Here is a 17772-nt window from a genome sequence, read left to right as displayed (position 1 = left end):
AAAATCAAAACCGAGCCAGTGGTGTCTAATTCCCCTGCTCTGATCAACAGAAGTAGAGGGAGGGTCCCCGGCCGAGCTCGCCCCCGCGGGGTTCGGAGCTCCTGCCCTGGAGGGTCAGGTGCGGCGCGGCGGCAGGAAGCCACCCCCTCCGCTCGGCCGGTGCGCGGGGCTGTTGCGCCATCCTCCTCGACTTTCGTAACAGCACCCTGGGACAGCCGAGAGACAGCTCCAGGGCGAGTTCCTCAAATGTTTTCCTGCGTTGCCGGAGCCATCCGCGGCTCTGAGTCATGTGCAAGTGGGAAGTCGCACTGACCCTGAGCTCGGCCAGAGGGAGCCGAGCCGAGAGCGGCGCGGGGCTCGGGGACTCGCAGTGCAGGCGGAGCGCGGGCCCCCCGGGGATGGGGGCTGCCCTCCGGGCGTGAGCCCGCCCGCCGCCCCGCCCCAGCCGTCGGCTCCCGGCCCGCCCGCCTGTCTCTCTGGGAACATGGGGCATTAGCCGAGGAGGAAGCATGCTGGCCGTCCGCTGCGCGCTGCTGACCGCCCTACTCGCCGCGTCCGGGACGGCGCTGGCCTTGGAGGGCTGCCCCGCGCTGGGTAAGGGCCTCGGGCGCTGCCGGAGGGCTGGGGCAGCTGGCGGCTGGGGGAACCGAGGTGGCTGCGGTAGACGCTGCGCGGCGGAGGGAGGCAGGGGGCGGTGACGGCTTCACCCGTCCCGGGCTCGCTGGGGTCCCCGCGGCACAAGGTGCGGCCCCGGGCTCCCCCAGCTGTCCCCCCGGGGGCGCTTGCTCGCGCGCCCCCTTGCTGCGTCCTGCCGCTTCGGCCCGGCGCGCTCTCCCCGTGACTTCTCTGCCTCCGGGAAGCTCTCTGCGATCCGCGTACAGGACGTGGTGTATTCTCAGAAACCTGATCCTCGGGTCTCCTTCCCAGTGCCCCCCAGGAGTCCTTACACAACTGCGTCCTGGGTTACTTTTCAAGGAGATCCCCTAGCGGAGTGGAATTCCTGCCCCGGGCGTCCTTTATACCAGCGCCGCCTTTGCCCCTCAGCTTTTGGGGAAGGCATCCCGCCTGGCTGTCCCCTCGGACCCCGGGTTGATGTGTGGATGACAGTGCCCTGACTGTGAAGGGAGTGACATCACGGGCGCTGAATCACGGACCTTCCGGCTGTTCGCTGCCCGCACTCGCTTAGGCAGACACCGGCTCTGGCAAGCCGTGTGCCTCAGATCTGGGAATTTAAGCCAAGTAAGGGGGTTTGGCCAGGGGATTGAGACGTCTTGAGATTGGCACACGCTGGACTCCACTTTCAGACGAGAGAAGGAGGGGTGAGGCAGAGGGCACCGGGCACTTGTTGCTCCTGTGGACTGTAATGTGCCGCTGGCTGAGCCCTCGCTCTGGGCTCTGGCGGCATGCCCTGCAGCCTGTCTAAGGCTCTCTTCTGGAGGACCCGGGCAACTGTTTCTCCAGAGGTTTATTTTAGGGTCTGAAGGCTTCTTTGAGGCCACAGTGGAAAACCAAGGGGGCAGCTGGCAGGCTTCTGGGAACAGATGACTGGGGGCCGGTGACTCTGGCTTTCACTGCTAGATTGCACTGCGCCCCTGCCCTGGGTGAACACCTTCAATCATCCCTCCCTGCTGGAGAGAACCAGGGGCTGGTGTGCCTGCAGCTGCCTTCGCCTTCTGAATGGCTGTGATCTTTGTGCTTCAAGGAGGAAAGAAAAGGGATTCCTTTTCTCAGCACATGTTTATGACCCCAGCTGGTAACAGCGGCTGTGGAAGGAGGACTCCTGTGCTTTACACATGTTCTCTGATGGATCTGAATAATACTTTGTTCCAGAGAGGAGGCCAGCATTTAGAGAGGTTGGGATGGGAAGTTGTCAGGCCGGCTTGGTGGAGGCCCACCCCTCCACTGCGCTGTGCTCCGATGTGGTAGATCCCCAAGACTTCCAAATGGAGAACTAGTCCGGCAAGCAGAGCTGGGGGTGTCTGGAGGACAACCTGGGCATCACCCCTGGCTGACCAAGTGCTGGCCAGAAGAGGCCAAGGGAAGGGGAGGCCTGGGTTTGCCCACTGTTCTCTCAGAGAGAGCCAAGGCAGGGTTGAGGCCTGGGGCACCCAGGAGGGAGCAAGCCTTCCCTGCCTGCCTCGGTTGCTACTCACACCACACCCCAGGGCACCTGCCCCAGGGAGGTTACTGCTGTAGCTGCTGCTTCCTTTTTCTCCTAAGTGGCTATGAAGCACTGCAAGGGCCGGCGATTGCAGTCAGTTCTCCGTTTTCCTTGTGCTCAGGTGGGTCGGGCGAAGTGGTCTCAAGTCCTGGACAGCCTCGTGAAAGGCAGAACTGAGAGTGTGGGGAGGAAGTGAAAGCCCTCCCAGTTCAGGAGGAACATGCAGAGAAGCAGAAAATACCCAGCTCCCCTCCCACACCCACACAGAACTCAACCCACAAACTTGAGAGCAAAAATAAAGACATTGTACAGGAAACATGGAGCAAATGACTGTGAGATATCTCGCTTTGGAGAAGTGAGGGGCCGAGCTGAGTAGCAGGGGCTGGAGTTGGTTTAGAGGGGAAATCCGCTGGCTCTCCTGGCTGTGGGCCCTTATAGCCAGGAGGCGTGTTTTCCTTGGGATCAGCCGCTGCCCACACATCTGAGAGCTGGCAGGGCTGCGCAAGTGAACTGCTGTCTCGGGGCCTGGACTAGCTGGGACATAGGTGTCAGGTGTGGAAGGCCTGGACATCTGTGACTGAGGTTCCTCTCGCCTTCTCTGTTACAAGACGGTGCCCAAAACAAACACCTACACCTTTAAATCTCACAGTCCTATCTCAACCTCTAAACTTCCCTTCAGGGCCACCTCTTTCAGTTCCAGTGCCTACCTGCATTCTTCAGTCACTCAGTCGTGTCCGACTCTTTGTGACTCCTTGGACTGCAGCACGCCAGGCTTCCCTGTCCATCACCAACTCCAGGAGCTTACTCACACTCATGTCCATCGAGTTGGTGATGCCATGCAACCCTTCTCCTCCTGCCTTCAATCTTTCCCAGCATCAGGGTCTTTTCCAGTGAGTCAGCTCTTCGCATCAGGTGGCCAAAGTATTGGAGTTTCAGCTTCAGCATCAATCCTTCCAATGAATAGTCAGGACTCATCTCCTTTAGGATGGACTGGTTGGACCTCCTTGCAGTTCAAGGGACTCTCAAGAGTCTCCTCCAACATCACAGTTCAAAAGCATCAGTTCTTCAGTGCTCAGCTTTCTTTCTAGTCCAACTTTCATATCCATACACAACGACTGGAAAAACCATAGCTTTGACGAGACAGACCTTTGTTGGCAAAGTAATGTCTCTGCTTTTTAATATGCTATCAAGGTTAGTCATAGCTTTTCTTCCAAGCAGCAAGTGTCTTTTAATTTCATGGCTGCAGTCACCATCTGCAGTGATTTTGGAGCCCCCTAAAATAAAGTCTGTCACTGTTTCCATTGTTTCCCCATCTATTTGCCATGAAGTGATGGAACCGGATGCCATGATCTTAGTTTTCTTAATGTTGAGTTTTAAGCCAACTTTTTCACTCTCTTTTTTCACTTTCATCAAGAGGCTTTTTAGTTCTTAGTCTCACCCTAAATCAATATTTCTCTAAAGGATCATTCTGGGTCTATTTGAATAAAAATTGGTGTGTGTGTGTGTGTGTGTGTGTGTACGTGTGTACGTGTGTACCTGCCTGGGTGCCCCGGGAGTGGGGGGTGGGTACCTGACAAGAATGCTGATCCTTGGCCCCTGCCCCAGATTTACTGAAGATAAATATTTGGAAGTAAGGCTCAGGAAATGTCCTTTTCAACAAATACCACTTGTGATTCACAAATTTGAGGATGACTGGCTAAATGATGTGATGAAGAACTGAAGGAAGGCCTTCCCCACTTCTAGCTTCTAGTTGCCAGAAATCCCTCCTGCTTTAGCTCTGCCTCTTGTGCTGTGTGTACTTAGTCGCTCAGTTGTGCCTGGCTCTTTGCGACACCGTGGACTGCAGCCTGCCAGGTTCCTCTGGTCCACGGGGATTCTCCCAGACAAGAATACTGGAGTGGGTTGCCATGCCCTCCTCCAGGGGATCTTTCCAACCCAGGAATCAAACCTGTGTCTCCCACATTGCAGGCAGATTCATTACCGACAGAGCCACCAGGGAAGCCTGCCTCTTGTTGATTCTGGCTCAGATGGTAAAGAATCTGCCTGCAATGCAGGAGATCCAAGTTTGATTCCTGGGTCAGGAAGATCCCCTGGAGAAGGGAATGGCTCTCCAGTCCTGTATTCTTGCCTGGAGAGTCCCATGGACAGAGGAGTCTGGCAGACTACAGCCCATGGGATCTCAAAAAGTCGGACACACCTGAGCAACGAACACTTTCACTTGTTTTCACTTGTTTACTCACTGCTGCAAACAGTATGGATCCTGTGAAGCCCTGGAATCAGCCACTCAGTGAAGTGAAGTGAAGTGAAGTGAAGTGAAGTGAAGTGAAGTGAAGTGAAAGTCGCTCAGTCATGTCCGGCTCTTTGCGACCCTATGGACTATATAGTCACCACCGAAAGTCTGCCCTAAAAGGAGCTTAAAAATGGTCAAGGGTGAATCCCTAGGAGGGACTGAGGAAACCCTCTGTCCTGTCCTGCTTGGTACCTGCTACTCAAGGACCAAGTTGTTGGGGGAGAGGGGTGGACCAAGATCCTGAGGCAGCAGGCCTGTGGAGCCTCACTGCACATCACATCTCTGACCCTCTGCGTCTTGGCCTGTGGACTGGGCTAACAGATCCTCCCCTTCCAGGGTGTTTGGAAGGATTACACAAAGCTGGTCCAGTCGGTCACTTTCCTTCACTTCCCCTTTGGTTCTCCTGTCCCACCAGCCTTGCCTGCCACCAGCCCACCCAGTGAGCCAGAGCATTCCTATCGCTGAATCTGGGCTTTTCCAGGCGAGGCTGAAAGATCTAGCTCTGTTCTCTGTAATATGGTAGCCACTTACTAAGTGGGGCTGCTTGAATTTGAATTAATTAAAATGAAATCAAATTTAAAATGTAGTTCTTTTGTTGCACTAGTCACACTTGGCTACCATATTGGACAGCAAAAGTATAGAGCATTTTGATCATCGCAGGAAGTTCTATGGACAGCGCTTGGTCTTGAGTGCTAAACAGTTTCTTCCAGAGATTTTCTGTTGCTTTTTATCGCTCTCTGGACCTTCTTTCCACCTGAACACAGCTCATCTTGCATAGTTAATGGTTAAGGTTTTGGGGCCAGACTGATCTCTGCCCAGCCCTGCCATGGAGAATAATGTGAGCTTCAGCAGGGAATTTTACCGTCTCAGAGACTTGCCATCCTCGTCTGGAAAATAGAAATAATATACTACCTCACAGGGTGGTTATGAAGATGAAATGTGCTAAGTAAGGTACTACTCAGAGCACATAGCGAGATCTCTGACACAGAGCGAATGCTTAAATACTTATAGCCAATAATGTATTCTTCTGAAAAAAATATTTTGAGCTCCTCTGATGTTCCAGGCACTATTCTAAGAGCTGTGGATACAGCAGTGAGCCAAACAGACAAAATTCCCAGGCTCATTGGGGCTTCTTTCTATTAGGGATGTAAATTAAATATATAGTATGATAATGACTAGTGCTAAGGAGGAAAGGGCTTCCCTGGTGGCTCAGATGGTAAAGAATGTGCCTGCAATGCAAGAGACACGGGTTTGATTCCTTGGTCAGAAAGATCCCCTGGAGGAAGGCATGGCAACCCACTCCAGTATTCTTGCCTGGAGAATCCCATGGACAGAGGAGCCTGGTGGGCTACACACAGTCCACGGGTTGCAAAGAGTCAGACACGACTGAGCAACTAAGCGCGTGCGTGCACACACACACACACACACACACACACACACACACACACCCCGAGGAAAAACAAAACAGGGGAGGGAGATAGGAACAATGTGTACAAATCAAGAAGGATGTGGAACTGATCTTTTTGAGGGGAAGCTGGGGAAGTTCTCACCAAGAAGATGATGTTGGAATGAAAGTCTGAGGAAATCTAAAAATATTGAGGGATTCCTTATACTTCCATCTTGTGCAAGCAAATTACTGCGTCCTCTTTAACAATCTGGTCCTACCTGAGGGCCTGTCGAGTTCTGGAGCAGAGGGCTCTGTCGGGACACTTGGATCCCTCCTGCCCTGGTGAAGTTTGGGTTTGTCTCCGGGGAGACCAAGCCTCGGTCATCAGCTCTTTAGACTCCAGGTGGACGGGGAGGTTCTAGATGTCCTGTCCTTAGTTGTCACTGAGGTGTTAAGTCTTTGGAAGAGAGCCTTTGAGGACCAGAGTTGTGAGATAGCAAAAAAGAAACTTTTAACTCTCAGGCTGTTTGGTGAAGCCCTGGGGAGTGTCTTTGGGGTCATCTGTGTGCTTTATGCTCTTCTGCACTTGAGAGCCAAAAAGGTCCAAAATCTCTGGTAGAGTTGGGGACTTTTCTGGCACGGTCCTGAGTTTGGCCTGACTTCCAGCCAGGCTATCTCCTAATGCCTTTGTTCCGTTTCCCTCCACCTCCCAGCTTCCCGGCATCCTCCAGTCGTCCCTTTCTACCCTATGGTTACAACAACTGTCACCATCCCGAATGCCGATTGTACACAGAACTGTGCTAAGCTCTTTGCATCTATGATCTCACTCACTCTTCACAGCAGCTGTGTGTGAGAGAGGTCTTGGTGCCTGGCATAGAGAGGGTGGGCTGTCAGACCGCAGGTTTTGTGGCGGGGGTGGGGGGAGGAGATCAGGAGTTGGTTTTAGACATGTTGAAACTGAACTGTCTTTTAGACAATGGAGAGAAAATGCTGAGGAGCTGGGTATAGGAGTCCAGAGTATGGGGATGCAGACTGAGTTTGAGGTATGAATTTGGGAGTTGGCTGATGACAGAGGTTATGTCAAGTCTTGAGCATGGCTGAGATCACAGAGGGTGAGAATGTAGATGGAGAAGTGAAGAGGTCCTGGGTTGAGCCCTGGGGCAGTCCGACCTGGTAAACCAGGAGAGTTGTCCTGAAAACAGTGAGGACAGTGCCTCAAGAGATGGGAATGGTTTAGTGGTGTCAAACACTAAGAGAGCAAGAAGACAGCCTGACCAGTGGACTTAGCTAAACTCAGGCCATTGGTGACCTTGATTTGATGTGAGGAGTTTTGGCAAAATGGTGGAGGCCTAAGGCTGACAGGAGCGGACTAGAAAGAGAACAGGAGGAGAGAAACAGGAGCCAGCAAGTGGAGGCCACTCTTCTGAGGATTTTAGCTGTAAAGAGGAGTAAAGAAATGGAGTGTTCGTTGGCTGGAGACGTGGGGTCATGAAACAATTTTTAAAAAGATGACTGAAAAAAAAAAAGACTGAAATCTTAGCCTGTTTGTATGCTGATGAAAATAATCTAGTAGAGACCAAAAATTGACAGAGAATTGCTGAAGTAGTGTCCTTGAGTAGGCGAAAGGAAACCAAGGCTCAGAGAGGTTAAGAAGCTCACTCAAGATGGCACAGCGAGGAAATGACAGACCTTGCTCTGAACCTTGCTCTTTCCACTGTATCACATGTGTCGCCCACAACTCCCACCCTTCCCAAAGCTCGGAGACATCAAGGTCACCACTTTTCTTCTCAGTAGTCTCAGAGACTTACCAACTCCATACATACTGATGTGGCAGAGACAGCTCTGATTTTGCCCCAGGAAGTGTCCTTCTTCAATACTTTTAAGAAGAACGCTTAAGGCCCTGTGTACATTTAAGCCGTTGCACTGTAACCCCCTCCTCCCTGGTATACATTCATATCACTTTGGGTCAGGGAAATGTTTTATAACCACATGTCCCTGTAAATGAGCTTTCTGTATCTCTAAGCAAGGCAGCTGGGAGAGCAGAGAGAGAAAACATCTCAGGGGGCAGACAGTTCTGGCCTGTCTCTAGAGTGCCCCCTCACCTAATCAGCCAACCTTGAGCCAAGTCACTCCAAGCTCAGACAGACAGAGGAACACTTCTTGAGGCTGAAACAAACAAAATCAGGTGCTTAATTGCTGTTTCTGATCTGAAGAGCCTATTTTGATGCAAGAAGGGAGAGGCTATAGTATGAAGACTTTCTCATAGAAAAGGGGAAAGACCCACTATTGCAGTGAGAATAATAATTATAATTGCTCATGTTTTTTGAGAGATTAGGTATGTTCTGAGAATAGTGCTAAGTTTTTAACATTAGTTATCTAATACAACTCTCACAACAACCTTTAGAAATAGTTATTATTGGGCTTCCCTAGTGGCTCAGACAATAAGGAATCTGCCTGCAATGTAGGAGACCCGGGTTGGGTCTCTGGGTAGGGAAGATCCCCTGGAGAAGGGAATGGCTACCCTCTCCAGTATTCTTGCCTGGAGAATTTGATGGACAGAGGAGCCTGGCAGGCTACAGTCCGTGGGGTCGCAAAGAATCAGGTGCCACTAATTGACCAACAGATACACACACATACACACACATTATTATTATTTCCATTTTAGGGATGGGAAAAGTGAGGCCTAAGGAGATTGAGAAACTAGCCCAAGGTCACACAAGTAGTAAGTGACTGTCCAAGGGTTGGAACTTGGGTGTGTCTAAATCCTCTTAACTGCTTTACCCAATGGACTAGGAAAAAGTTCATTTATTTGTATAAATAAAGAACTTCCTCTTTTTTTTAATGTTTTTTTTTATTTTTATTTTTTTAATGTTTTTTAAAATTTATTTTTATTTATTTATTTGGCTGCACCAGATCTTTAGTTATGGCACACAGGATCTTCAATCTTCCTTGTGGCATGAGGAATCTCTAGTTGCAGAATGGAGGATCTGCCGCGTATGGGATGTAGTTACCTCACCAGGGATCAAACCCAGGCCCCCTGTGTTGGGAGCACGGAGTCTTAGCCATTGGACTACCAGGGAAGTCCCTAAAGAACTTCCTCTTTAATTTTTTTTTTTTTGTATTTCATTATATGGACACACCGAATTTCTTTACCCATTTTCCTTTTGATGGACTTCGTCTTTGGGCTTGGTTCCTGGCTTAGCCATTACAGATAGTGCTTCGGGGAGTAAGTTTGCATATCCATCCTGTTGCCTAAGTGCAAAAGCATGGGCAGCATAAATTCCTCAGAGTGAATCTGTGGGTCAAAGGCCATGTGTGTTTGTGCTTTTGAGTGAGAGTGAAAACTTCACCAATTCATACTCCCAGTAGCAATGAGAGAATGCCTGTCTCCACACCTCTGATGAAAACGTGTAATCAACCTGAGATGGTGTCTATGTGGAATTAATTTTCATTTACCTTATCTGAGTGCTATTATACAGGTTTTTGCTTATTTAAGAGATATTTGCAGAGCCTGTTTCTATGAGCTTCCTGTTCATATTCATTGCTCATTAAAAAAAAGAATTGGGTTGTTGGTCTTTTTCTTATTTCCAGGAGCTCTTAATATAGTAAAGAATTTAGACCTCTATGATATGAGTTTTGAAGACTTTTCTCTGGTTTGTCATTTGTCTTTTGACTTTTTGGTGGGGGTTAGTTTTTGCCATGCGTATTTTTAAAAAATTGTAGTTGAGTTTATCAATTTATTTTATGACTTTTAAATGTTGTATCATGCTTAATAAGATCTTCCCTATGCCAAAACTGTTTTAAAAGATTCTTTTGGGGGGTGTGTAAAAAAAAGATTATTTTTTTCTGGTACTTTTAATAATTTTTAATATTTAAATGTTCGATCCATTTAAATTTATCATGTAGGGAGGTATGGCTCTAACTTTTTGACTCTTGGTTGTTACCTGATGTACTTTTTTGTAGTTTGTTGAATAATCCATACTTCCCTCATTGATTTTAAAAAATCACCTTTAAAATCTACCAAATTACTGTATATTCTTGGGTTTATACCACCTGATGGAGACTGAGTAGTTAAAAAATTCTGAGGCCTAATCGCCTGGGTTTGTGTCTAGGCTGACTCCTAGTTAGTTATGTAACCAGCCTCCTGTAAGATAGGCTGTTGAGAAGATCAAGTTAGGTCATCCATGTGCATACTTAGAATAGCACCTGTATATAGCCAACACTCAAATTAAGCTATTTTAAAATAATTGTGGTAAGATACACATTGCATAACATTTATCATCTTAGCCATTTTGAGGGTACAGTTCAATAGTGCAGACTAAGCTCTTTGTGGTTACTATTATTTCTGAACTTTTAGTCTCCTCTGTAGTTTCGTCCATCTGCTCATGTGCCAGTACCACACTGTTTTCGTCACTATAGTTTTATAATATGCTTTAGAGTTTTGTAGGGCTAATCCTGCTCTTAGTTCTCTGGTTTTTCAAAATTGTCCAGGCTATCTTTGCTTGTTTACTTTTCAGTTTGAACTTTAGAATCAGCTTCCCTAGTTCCAAGAAAAAAAAAGTCCTGTTGGTGTTTTTATTAGGGTCAAGTAAAATTTAGAGATAACTTAGGGAGCATTGACATATTTACAATGCTGAGTCTCCCTAGCTCAAAACATGGTAGGCCTGGTGAGGTTTATTTATGAGAGGAATAGGTTGGGGGCAGAAAAGCTGGAAATATGGGTTTCACAGTTTCACTAAGGGTAGACATGCCTGTTCTTCTATTCTGAGCTGCTTCCTTCATGGTGACATGAAGCTAGACCAGAGTATGCTTGTGTGTGTGTCTGCTCATGGCAGTGGGGGTGAGGAGAAGAATGGCAGGAGGTCTTTGCGGCTTTATAAAATGAGGACCGCAGTATAGCATGCGTGCAGAGCATGCATGCAGAAAAGTGTACTCAGCATAAGTTTAACAGCCCAGTGAATTGTCACAAATTGAGCATAACCACATAATCACCAGCCAGTGGTATGACCCGCCCCAGCAGGCCCTCCTGTGTCCCTTCCCTTCTAGTCACTCTCTACCACACCTCCACTTGGTGGCTTCTCAAATCTTTAGCTTTGCTTCCTCATATCTAAAGGGGCAGAGGAGTGGAAGCTGGGGCAAGTGGGGGGTGTTGGTGGTGGGTGTGGCTTGGGATGGAGGTGGGGGAATAGGTATCAGGTGTGTGCTGCACCCCACCCACCCTCTGCTTCAACAAACACATAATAAAAGACCCTGAAGGAGGCCAGGCTCCTGGTTAGACTCCCAGGCCAAGTTCAGAGGCAAGATGACAGGACCCTTGGTGCTGTACTCCCGGGAAGGATGCGGGGCAATAATGACCCAGGCTTCCAGCTCTGGCTACACCACACACTGGCTGTGTGACTTCTGGGCCCTGGTTGGCCTCATCTATAAAAATGGTCAGGTTGACTAAATCATCTTTAATGGTCTTTACAGCCCTAGAAGAGTGACCCTCTCCTCAGCAGCCCCTCTGTGGCCGTAGCCCCAGCCCAGCCCCTTTCGGGACCCAAGTCCACCTGCAGCCACTTGCCCTTCTTCATGGCTTACTGGGTCTTGCCTTTACTCTTTTTTCAATCTGCTTCTTGGGGTTTGGTGGGGGAGGGAAGTTAGATTGTTTGCCCTCCTTTGATATCTTTTCCTCTAATTAGCTTATAATCTCTGAGAAGTGACCCAGGTCAGGCCTCCTGGGCCTGGGGCCAGCTGGTTATTTGTGATGCTGCCAGGGGAGAATTAAATGTTTTTCTCCTGAGGAGCTGGTCACGTGCGCTGGTCTCTGAGTCAGCAGCCATGGTTACCTTCTTATGGTCCAGAGGAGCCTCCCAGGCCCTCTCTCCAATCAGTAGGTGTAGGGTCCCTGGTGCGGAGAGAAGGCAAGACCGCGCCAAGGTAAATACTGACTCTGCCAAATACAAGACAAATACAAGCAGGTACAGAAGTACATACACATTAGAGGGGGAGGAAGGCAGGAGTCAGCAATCTGAGGAGGGGTCTGTGGGAAAGGGGGCTGGGACCACATGGCCCTACATGGCAGGGGAGGGCATTCTGGGGAGTTTTAGAAAGTGAGTGGTGGATCTGGTAAGAGCATGAGATTAGGGCTCTGGGGGGACACTTTTAAACTATCCGTTGTCACAGGCGTGCTGCTGCTTGGGCCCTGGCTTCCGGTGAGAGACCCCGAGGGGCTACTAATGTGGCAGGGCTGTTTGGGGGCAGGCTCACTCCCCTCCCATCCGCCTCCCCAAGACCGCTCAACCCCAGGGCTGTCTTCCTGGAACCTCTGTGATGGGCAGAAACACCTGAGAAAGGCAGAGAGGAGGAGAGGAAATTGGGAGAGGGGGAGATGCAGGGTGGTGGGCAGCCCAGAGAAGGGGGGCGGGGCTGGAGCACAGGGAGGCACCTGGACCCCCAGGGAGTCGGGGGTGGGGGAGGCTGTGGTCAGACCCACTTGGAACCAATTGCAGACTCCCTCCCTCACTAGTTGTGTGATTTCGGGTCAGTTCCTCTATGTCTCTGAACTTCCACGGAAGTGGGGACCAGCCTCCTGCTCAGCAAGGTATGTTAGGAGGGTAGGGCTCTTAGGTAAAGCGCCTGGCAGCTTGGCACATGCTAAGCGCTGTAGGTGGTGCTGAGTGTTACAGTTATTATTACTCGGGAAGTCAGGACATGGGTTTCAGTCCTTAGCTGGGGGGGGGGGGGGGGATGCAGGGATGGGGATAGAGCACATCGGGGACTTGTCCTAGGCCCCATGGGACCAGATCCTGCTTCTGTTTCTCTTTGGACATAAGGGGCTCATGTTTTTTCCCTCCTGGAGACTTCTCAGCAGGCAGCTCCTTCCAGATCAGGGTCTTTCCTGCTAATGCGGTCCCCATGGTTCCTGTGACCCCTTCTGAGATCCCATGTCCCTGCAGCCCCAGAGGCTGGAGGTCGTCCTATGCTGCCAGCCGGCCGGCCGACAGCTGGGAGGACTGTCCCTGCTCAGAAACCGGGGCGGTGGGATTAGCAGGCGTGAGCTAAGTCGTGTCAGTGGCGGTGGCACTGGCAGCAGCTCCACAGCTTACATAAACGGGGCCAGGAAGCTGAACTTGTTTTTGCTGGCAGGAGCAACAACAAGCTGCAAAGGAGTTGAGAAATATGTGTCTCCGTGTGCGTGTTTTTCTCTGGTTATTGACATTTGCAAGTTTACTTGAAGAAGGGTAGAAGTAGAAAAACAACAAAGCTGTCTGGGTTTCTGGCATCCAACCTCAGGTCCTGGATAGGGAAGAGCCCCACTTCCCAGGGCTGTACTGCGAAGTTCCCAGGCTTGAGAGGTGTCGGCCATGGTGGGGGACCCCAGGGAGTGGGATTGCATGAGCACTGGGCCAGGGGAGGTGTGGGTTAGGTTGTCAGAGGTTACTAGGACCTAAACTCTCTTCCCCTTAGGGAATGAGAGGTGAAGGAGGTTGAGGGAATTTTCCTCCCCAGGGCTCCTGAGGGATAAGGGAGTTACATTTGTCTGACAGCATTGGGATGCTCTGGCCATCATCCTTCTCCAAATGTCATCGACAATTAGAGTCATAAATCCACAGATTAATTGTATTTTCAAGCTGGGCTATTGTCTGAGATAAACAGACACAGACATGCTTCCTGCCCTTTGTGAGCGAGTGATTCAGAGTGATAAGATGCTAGATGGCCAGAACAGGGAGGGCAGGACAGCAAGGAGCTCCGGATTGTGGTCTGAATCCTTATCTCACAGAGAAGGTGAGTAGGGCCCCACCAGGGGCTGTGACAGGCCCCAGGCTCATTCAAAGTCCAGGTGGCAAGACCAGGAATAGCACTTGGTCATCTGATAACATAGGGCTGCTTCCCCTGTGCCAGGCGGCACTGTTGGCTTCAGTCCTGGAGGCTGGGGTTGGAGCTGGTGGGCACTGAGCCTGCACATAGCTCTGTCTGCAGAGGACAGATCCCCTTGGAGGACATCAGATACCTGCTCTCCCTAAGGTCTTACTTCTCAACACCTTTTTATGCTGTTCCCTCTGTATAGAATGCCATTCCCTGTAGCCAGTCAATCCTAAAGGAAATCAATGCTGAATATTCCTTGGAAGGACTGATGCTGAAGCTCCAGTACTTTGGAGTCAACTCATTAGACAAAGACCCTGATGCTGGGAAAGATTGAGGACAGGAGAAGGGGGTGACAGAGGATGAGATGGTTAGACAGCATCACTGACCAATGGACATGAATTTGAGTAAACTCTAGGAGCTAGTGGAGGACAGAGGAGCCTGGCATGCTGCAGTCCATGGTGTGGCAAAGAGTCAGATGTGACTTAGTGACTGAATAACAACAATACATTCCCCTTAGCTCCATTTATCAAACTTCCACTTGTGTCTCAAATCTCTCTTCCTTTGGTCCCTCCCTTTAAGAATGTTTTACCCGCCCCCCCACCTTGGCTTCCTCAATATGTTGGGGACATTTATCTTAGGGTGGCCTGCGTTATAGGCAGTTTTGAGTTCTCCATGGGGTTTTGTGGAGAAGAATGTCAGTGCATAGTAAGTGTTCACTAACTGTCATTTCTCTCTCTGGGTTTAGAATTTCTGGCCTTTCACTTGATGGGGCACAGAAAAAAAAAATTCTTGAATTCTTAAGGAGGGGACAGGCATCGGCTTGCAACCCTGGCTCAGATGTCTGAGCAGTTGCTCAAGGGCAGATGTTAAATTGCGTGCTATGCTGAATGTCAGAGTGTGCAGGGCCAACCCCTCCCTCCCTACTCTCCCAACCCTGTCCTCACTGCCCAGAGTGAGAGCGTGAGGATGTCTGGGACACGTCTCTGGGGAGCAGGAAGGGATGCTCTTGGGAGCTCCACCTCACCTGGGCCTCCCTCCTCACTGTTCCCGCTGTGTCTCTTCCTCTGGCTCTTTCCCCTCAGACTCCAGGGAGCAGACAAACAGGGCACGTGGGGAGGGATGGTGACCTTGTATCCACTAGGGGATGAGGCCAGCACAGCTGAGGGCTAAGCATGTAGCGTGCGGCAGAAGTGACAAAGCACAGAGCCGCAAGGGTGGGGTGTGTACGCTCTCTGGCCTGGATCATGCTCTCAGAAGCTGCTTGTCCTGAAAAATCCATTCTCACCCCACCCCTGTTCCCTGCACGCTGCTCCACCTCCACCCTCCTTAGGTATAATATGTTGGACAGATCCAGGCTATGTAGCTTCTTTGTTTTAAATATATATATATATATATATATATATATATGTTCATATAAGAGTAATACAAACAACTTACAGAAAATTGAAAAAAATGCAGAAAGATGAAAGAAAGAGGAAGAAATTGCCTCTCGTCCCATCCTTTGGGGAGGTGAGTGAAATTACCAGGAGGGCATTCTGTGAATATCACCTCTTCCTTTTCAAAGAGATGCTCAGGAGGGGGTTTCCTGGTGGCCTAGTGGTTAGGATTCCGGGGACTGCCTTGGCCCAGGTTCAATCCCTGGTTGAGGAACTGAGATCCTACAAGCCTTGAAGTGTGGCCAAAAAGAGAGAGAGAGAGAGATGCCCAGGGGCTCCCACGCAGCCCTGCAAGTGTCAGAGGCACTGACTCAGATTTGGGTCAGGAGACAGAGGGTTGGAGGGTGGAGAGGGGCGGCCCTGCCCACTCTGACAGTAGCAAGTATATTTTCTTGTGGTTTTTGCTCTCTGAGTATTTGATTGTGACGATCGAGCACAGAATGCTTTCAAATGCATAGTTAACACAGTGTTGTTCACAGGTTCGAGAAGAAATATATTTTTTTGAAGAAGGGCAGGGACAGGCAATGCTTGCCAATGGGTGTTTATAATTAATCATTCCCCATTAAAAAAGAATAGTGACTCAGTTTTAAAGATTCAGAAAACCATTACTCAAGTTCCTTGGCAGAGGAAGTGACCATTATGTCGCTCCTCAAGCTCTGCTTTAGCAGAAGAGAAAAAAAAGTCTTTTTATTTGCGATTTCTCCGAGCTGCCCAGATACTCTGGCCATTGTTCGTGAATTCAGGAACAGAACAGCCCCTGCTATTGTTCAAGCTGGTGTTAAGAGCTCCCATCTGAACTGGGGGTAAGGGAAGTGACCAGAGAAACGTATTTCTTGGAACTGACAAAGGCAGAAGCAGAAAAGAGAGTCCCTTCTGGTTCTAGGCCCCTAGTTTTCTTCCTCAGCATCTCCTGGTTGTGACAAGCTGGCTCTTCAGGTCTGTAGTATAGGGCCTGCCCACTGCACAACGTGAGGAATACCACATAGACCACTATGTCCTCTGTGACAGGGCCTCTTAGAAGTTTTCACTGTGCAGAATCTGACCCTGTGGGGACCTCTTTGGTGCCCTATATTGAACATTTATTAAGCATGTACTGAGTTCTCTGATGAGTGTTACCTAGAGTTCACAGTCTCGTATTCATGATTGGGGATGGAGACCTATATATAGTTAAAGACAGTGCCGTGTGGAAAGCACCCAGGCAAGCTCATCCTGCCATGGTCCTTGACCCTTGCTTGGACTTCCGAGCACTTTTGAAAGTCTATTGTGTGTTGGTTCCATGTGAATTTCAATTTCCGCTCATCAACTGATGGAGGGATGCTGTAAGCACTGCTCAGCGGGGCCACCCACCAGAAGACTGTTCTACTTTGACAGTGTCTCCATCTTTGTTTGTTTGTTTGTTTTTGGCTGCACCGAGAAGCTTGGCTCAATCCCTGGTACCCCGTGCAGTGGAAGTGCGAAGTCCTAACCACTGAACCACCGGGGAATTCCTGACAGTGTTTCCATCATTGTTCCTACAGCGTTGGTAATTTTTTCATGAACTTGACATCCATGTTCAGTTATGTTCTTTAGCTGCTTTATCAAGTAGAAAATGGAGAAGTGAAAGTATTGATATAGTGGTTCAAAGTGTTGATGGGTCTTTTAAACCTCATTCAGGCACAGATGGAATTCAGTATGTGGACTGGATGTGGCTGGCCATAACCTCCATCAGGTGCACACCAGATTCAAATGGTTTGGACTGTGTGTCAGTTGTGAAGGAAAAGGACATGTGTGACACACACACACACACACTGGGACCAGCAGTTTTACTCAGGGAAATTCTTGGGCAAATGCGCCAATAGCCACATTGGAGAAATTTGATAGCACACTCTTTAGTATAGCAGAACACTGGAAATGACCTAAAACCTCCCTCAGCAGGAGAATGATATCGTTGGCCACTGGAATATTACACAGCAGTGAAAACAAATAACTGTAGCTGCACGAATCATAGAAACATAATGAAGGACAGTAGCATGTCACAGAAGACTATCTACAATCTATATAAATTTCAAATATCACACAAAGTTGAGAACAATTTAGGGATCCACGAATAGCAAATCTGAACCTATTTTTTAAAGAGAGGGAGTGGATTTCCCTGGTGGTGGGAAGTGGATAAGAATCCACCTGCCAATGCAAGGGATGGAGGTTTGATCGTTGGTCTGGGAAGATTCCACCTGCTGAGGAGCAGCTAAGCCCGCGTGCCACCCCTCTAGAGCCTGTGCTTTGCAACAAGAGAAGCCACTGCGATGAGAAGCCAGTGCACCGAAATGAAGAGTAGTCCCCGCTCACTGTAACTAGAGAAAGCCCGCACAAAGCAACAAAGACCCGGTGTAGCCAAAAATATATAAAAATAAATTTTAAAAAGTAAAAGTGAGAGAATGATATGCCTCAAATGTAACACTGGATGAGCAGGGAGACTGGGGAATTCAGAAGCACGGAAGGAACTTCAGAGCCAATAATGCTAGTGGTTTGGTTGGCAGGAGCTCAGGGGTGTTTCATGCTTCGTAACTTTCTTGTACATTACACATGTAAATTTGCATGTGTTCAGTATCATAGACCACATTTAAAAATGATATTTGAAATGCTAAAAATATACTACTAAAGATTATGTGTG

At 49.2% G+C, this 17772-nt stretch overlaps 1 protein-coding gene across 1 annotated transcript in view; it reads left to right on the top strand.

Annotated features, from left to right (window-relative positions):
- Nucleotides 1-200: 200 nt before the first annotated feature.
- Nucleotides 201-17772, top strand: part of IL6R (interleukin 6 receptor) — a 53272-nt gene continuing 35700 nt past the window's right edge. Inside the window, exon 1 of the mRNA XM_061120705.1 lies at nt 201-594. Coding sequence (XP_060976688.1) covers nt 510-594 — 85 coding nt within the window. The 5' untranslated portion in view covers nt 201-509. The remainder of the gene's footprint in view (nt 595-17772) is intronic.

The sequence above is a fragment of the Dama dama genome, chromosome 20 (genome assembly GCF_033118175.1).
Source record: "Dama dama isolate Ldn47 chromosome 20, ASM3311817v1, whole genome shotgun sequence".
NCBI lineage: Eukaryota > Metazoa > Chordata > Mammalia > Artiodactyla > Cervidae > Dama > Dama dama.
Note: the sequence above shows the minus strand (reverse complement) of the source record. Positions and strands in the feature narration are given on the sequence as shown.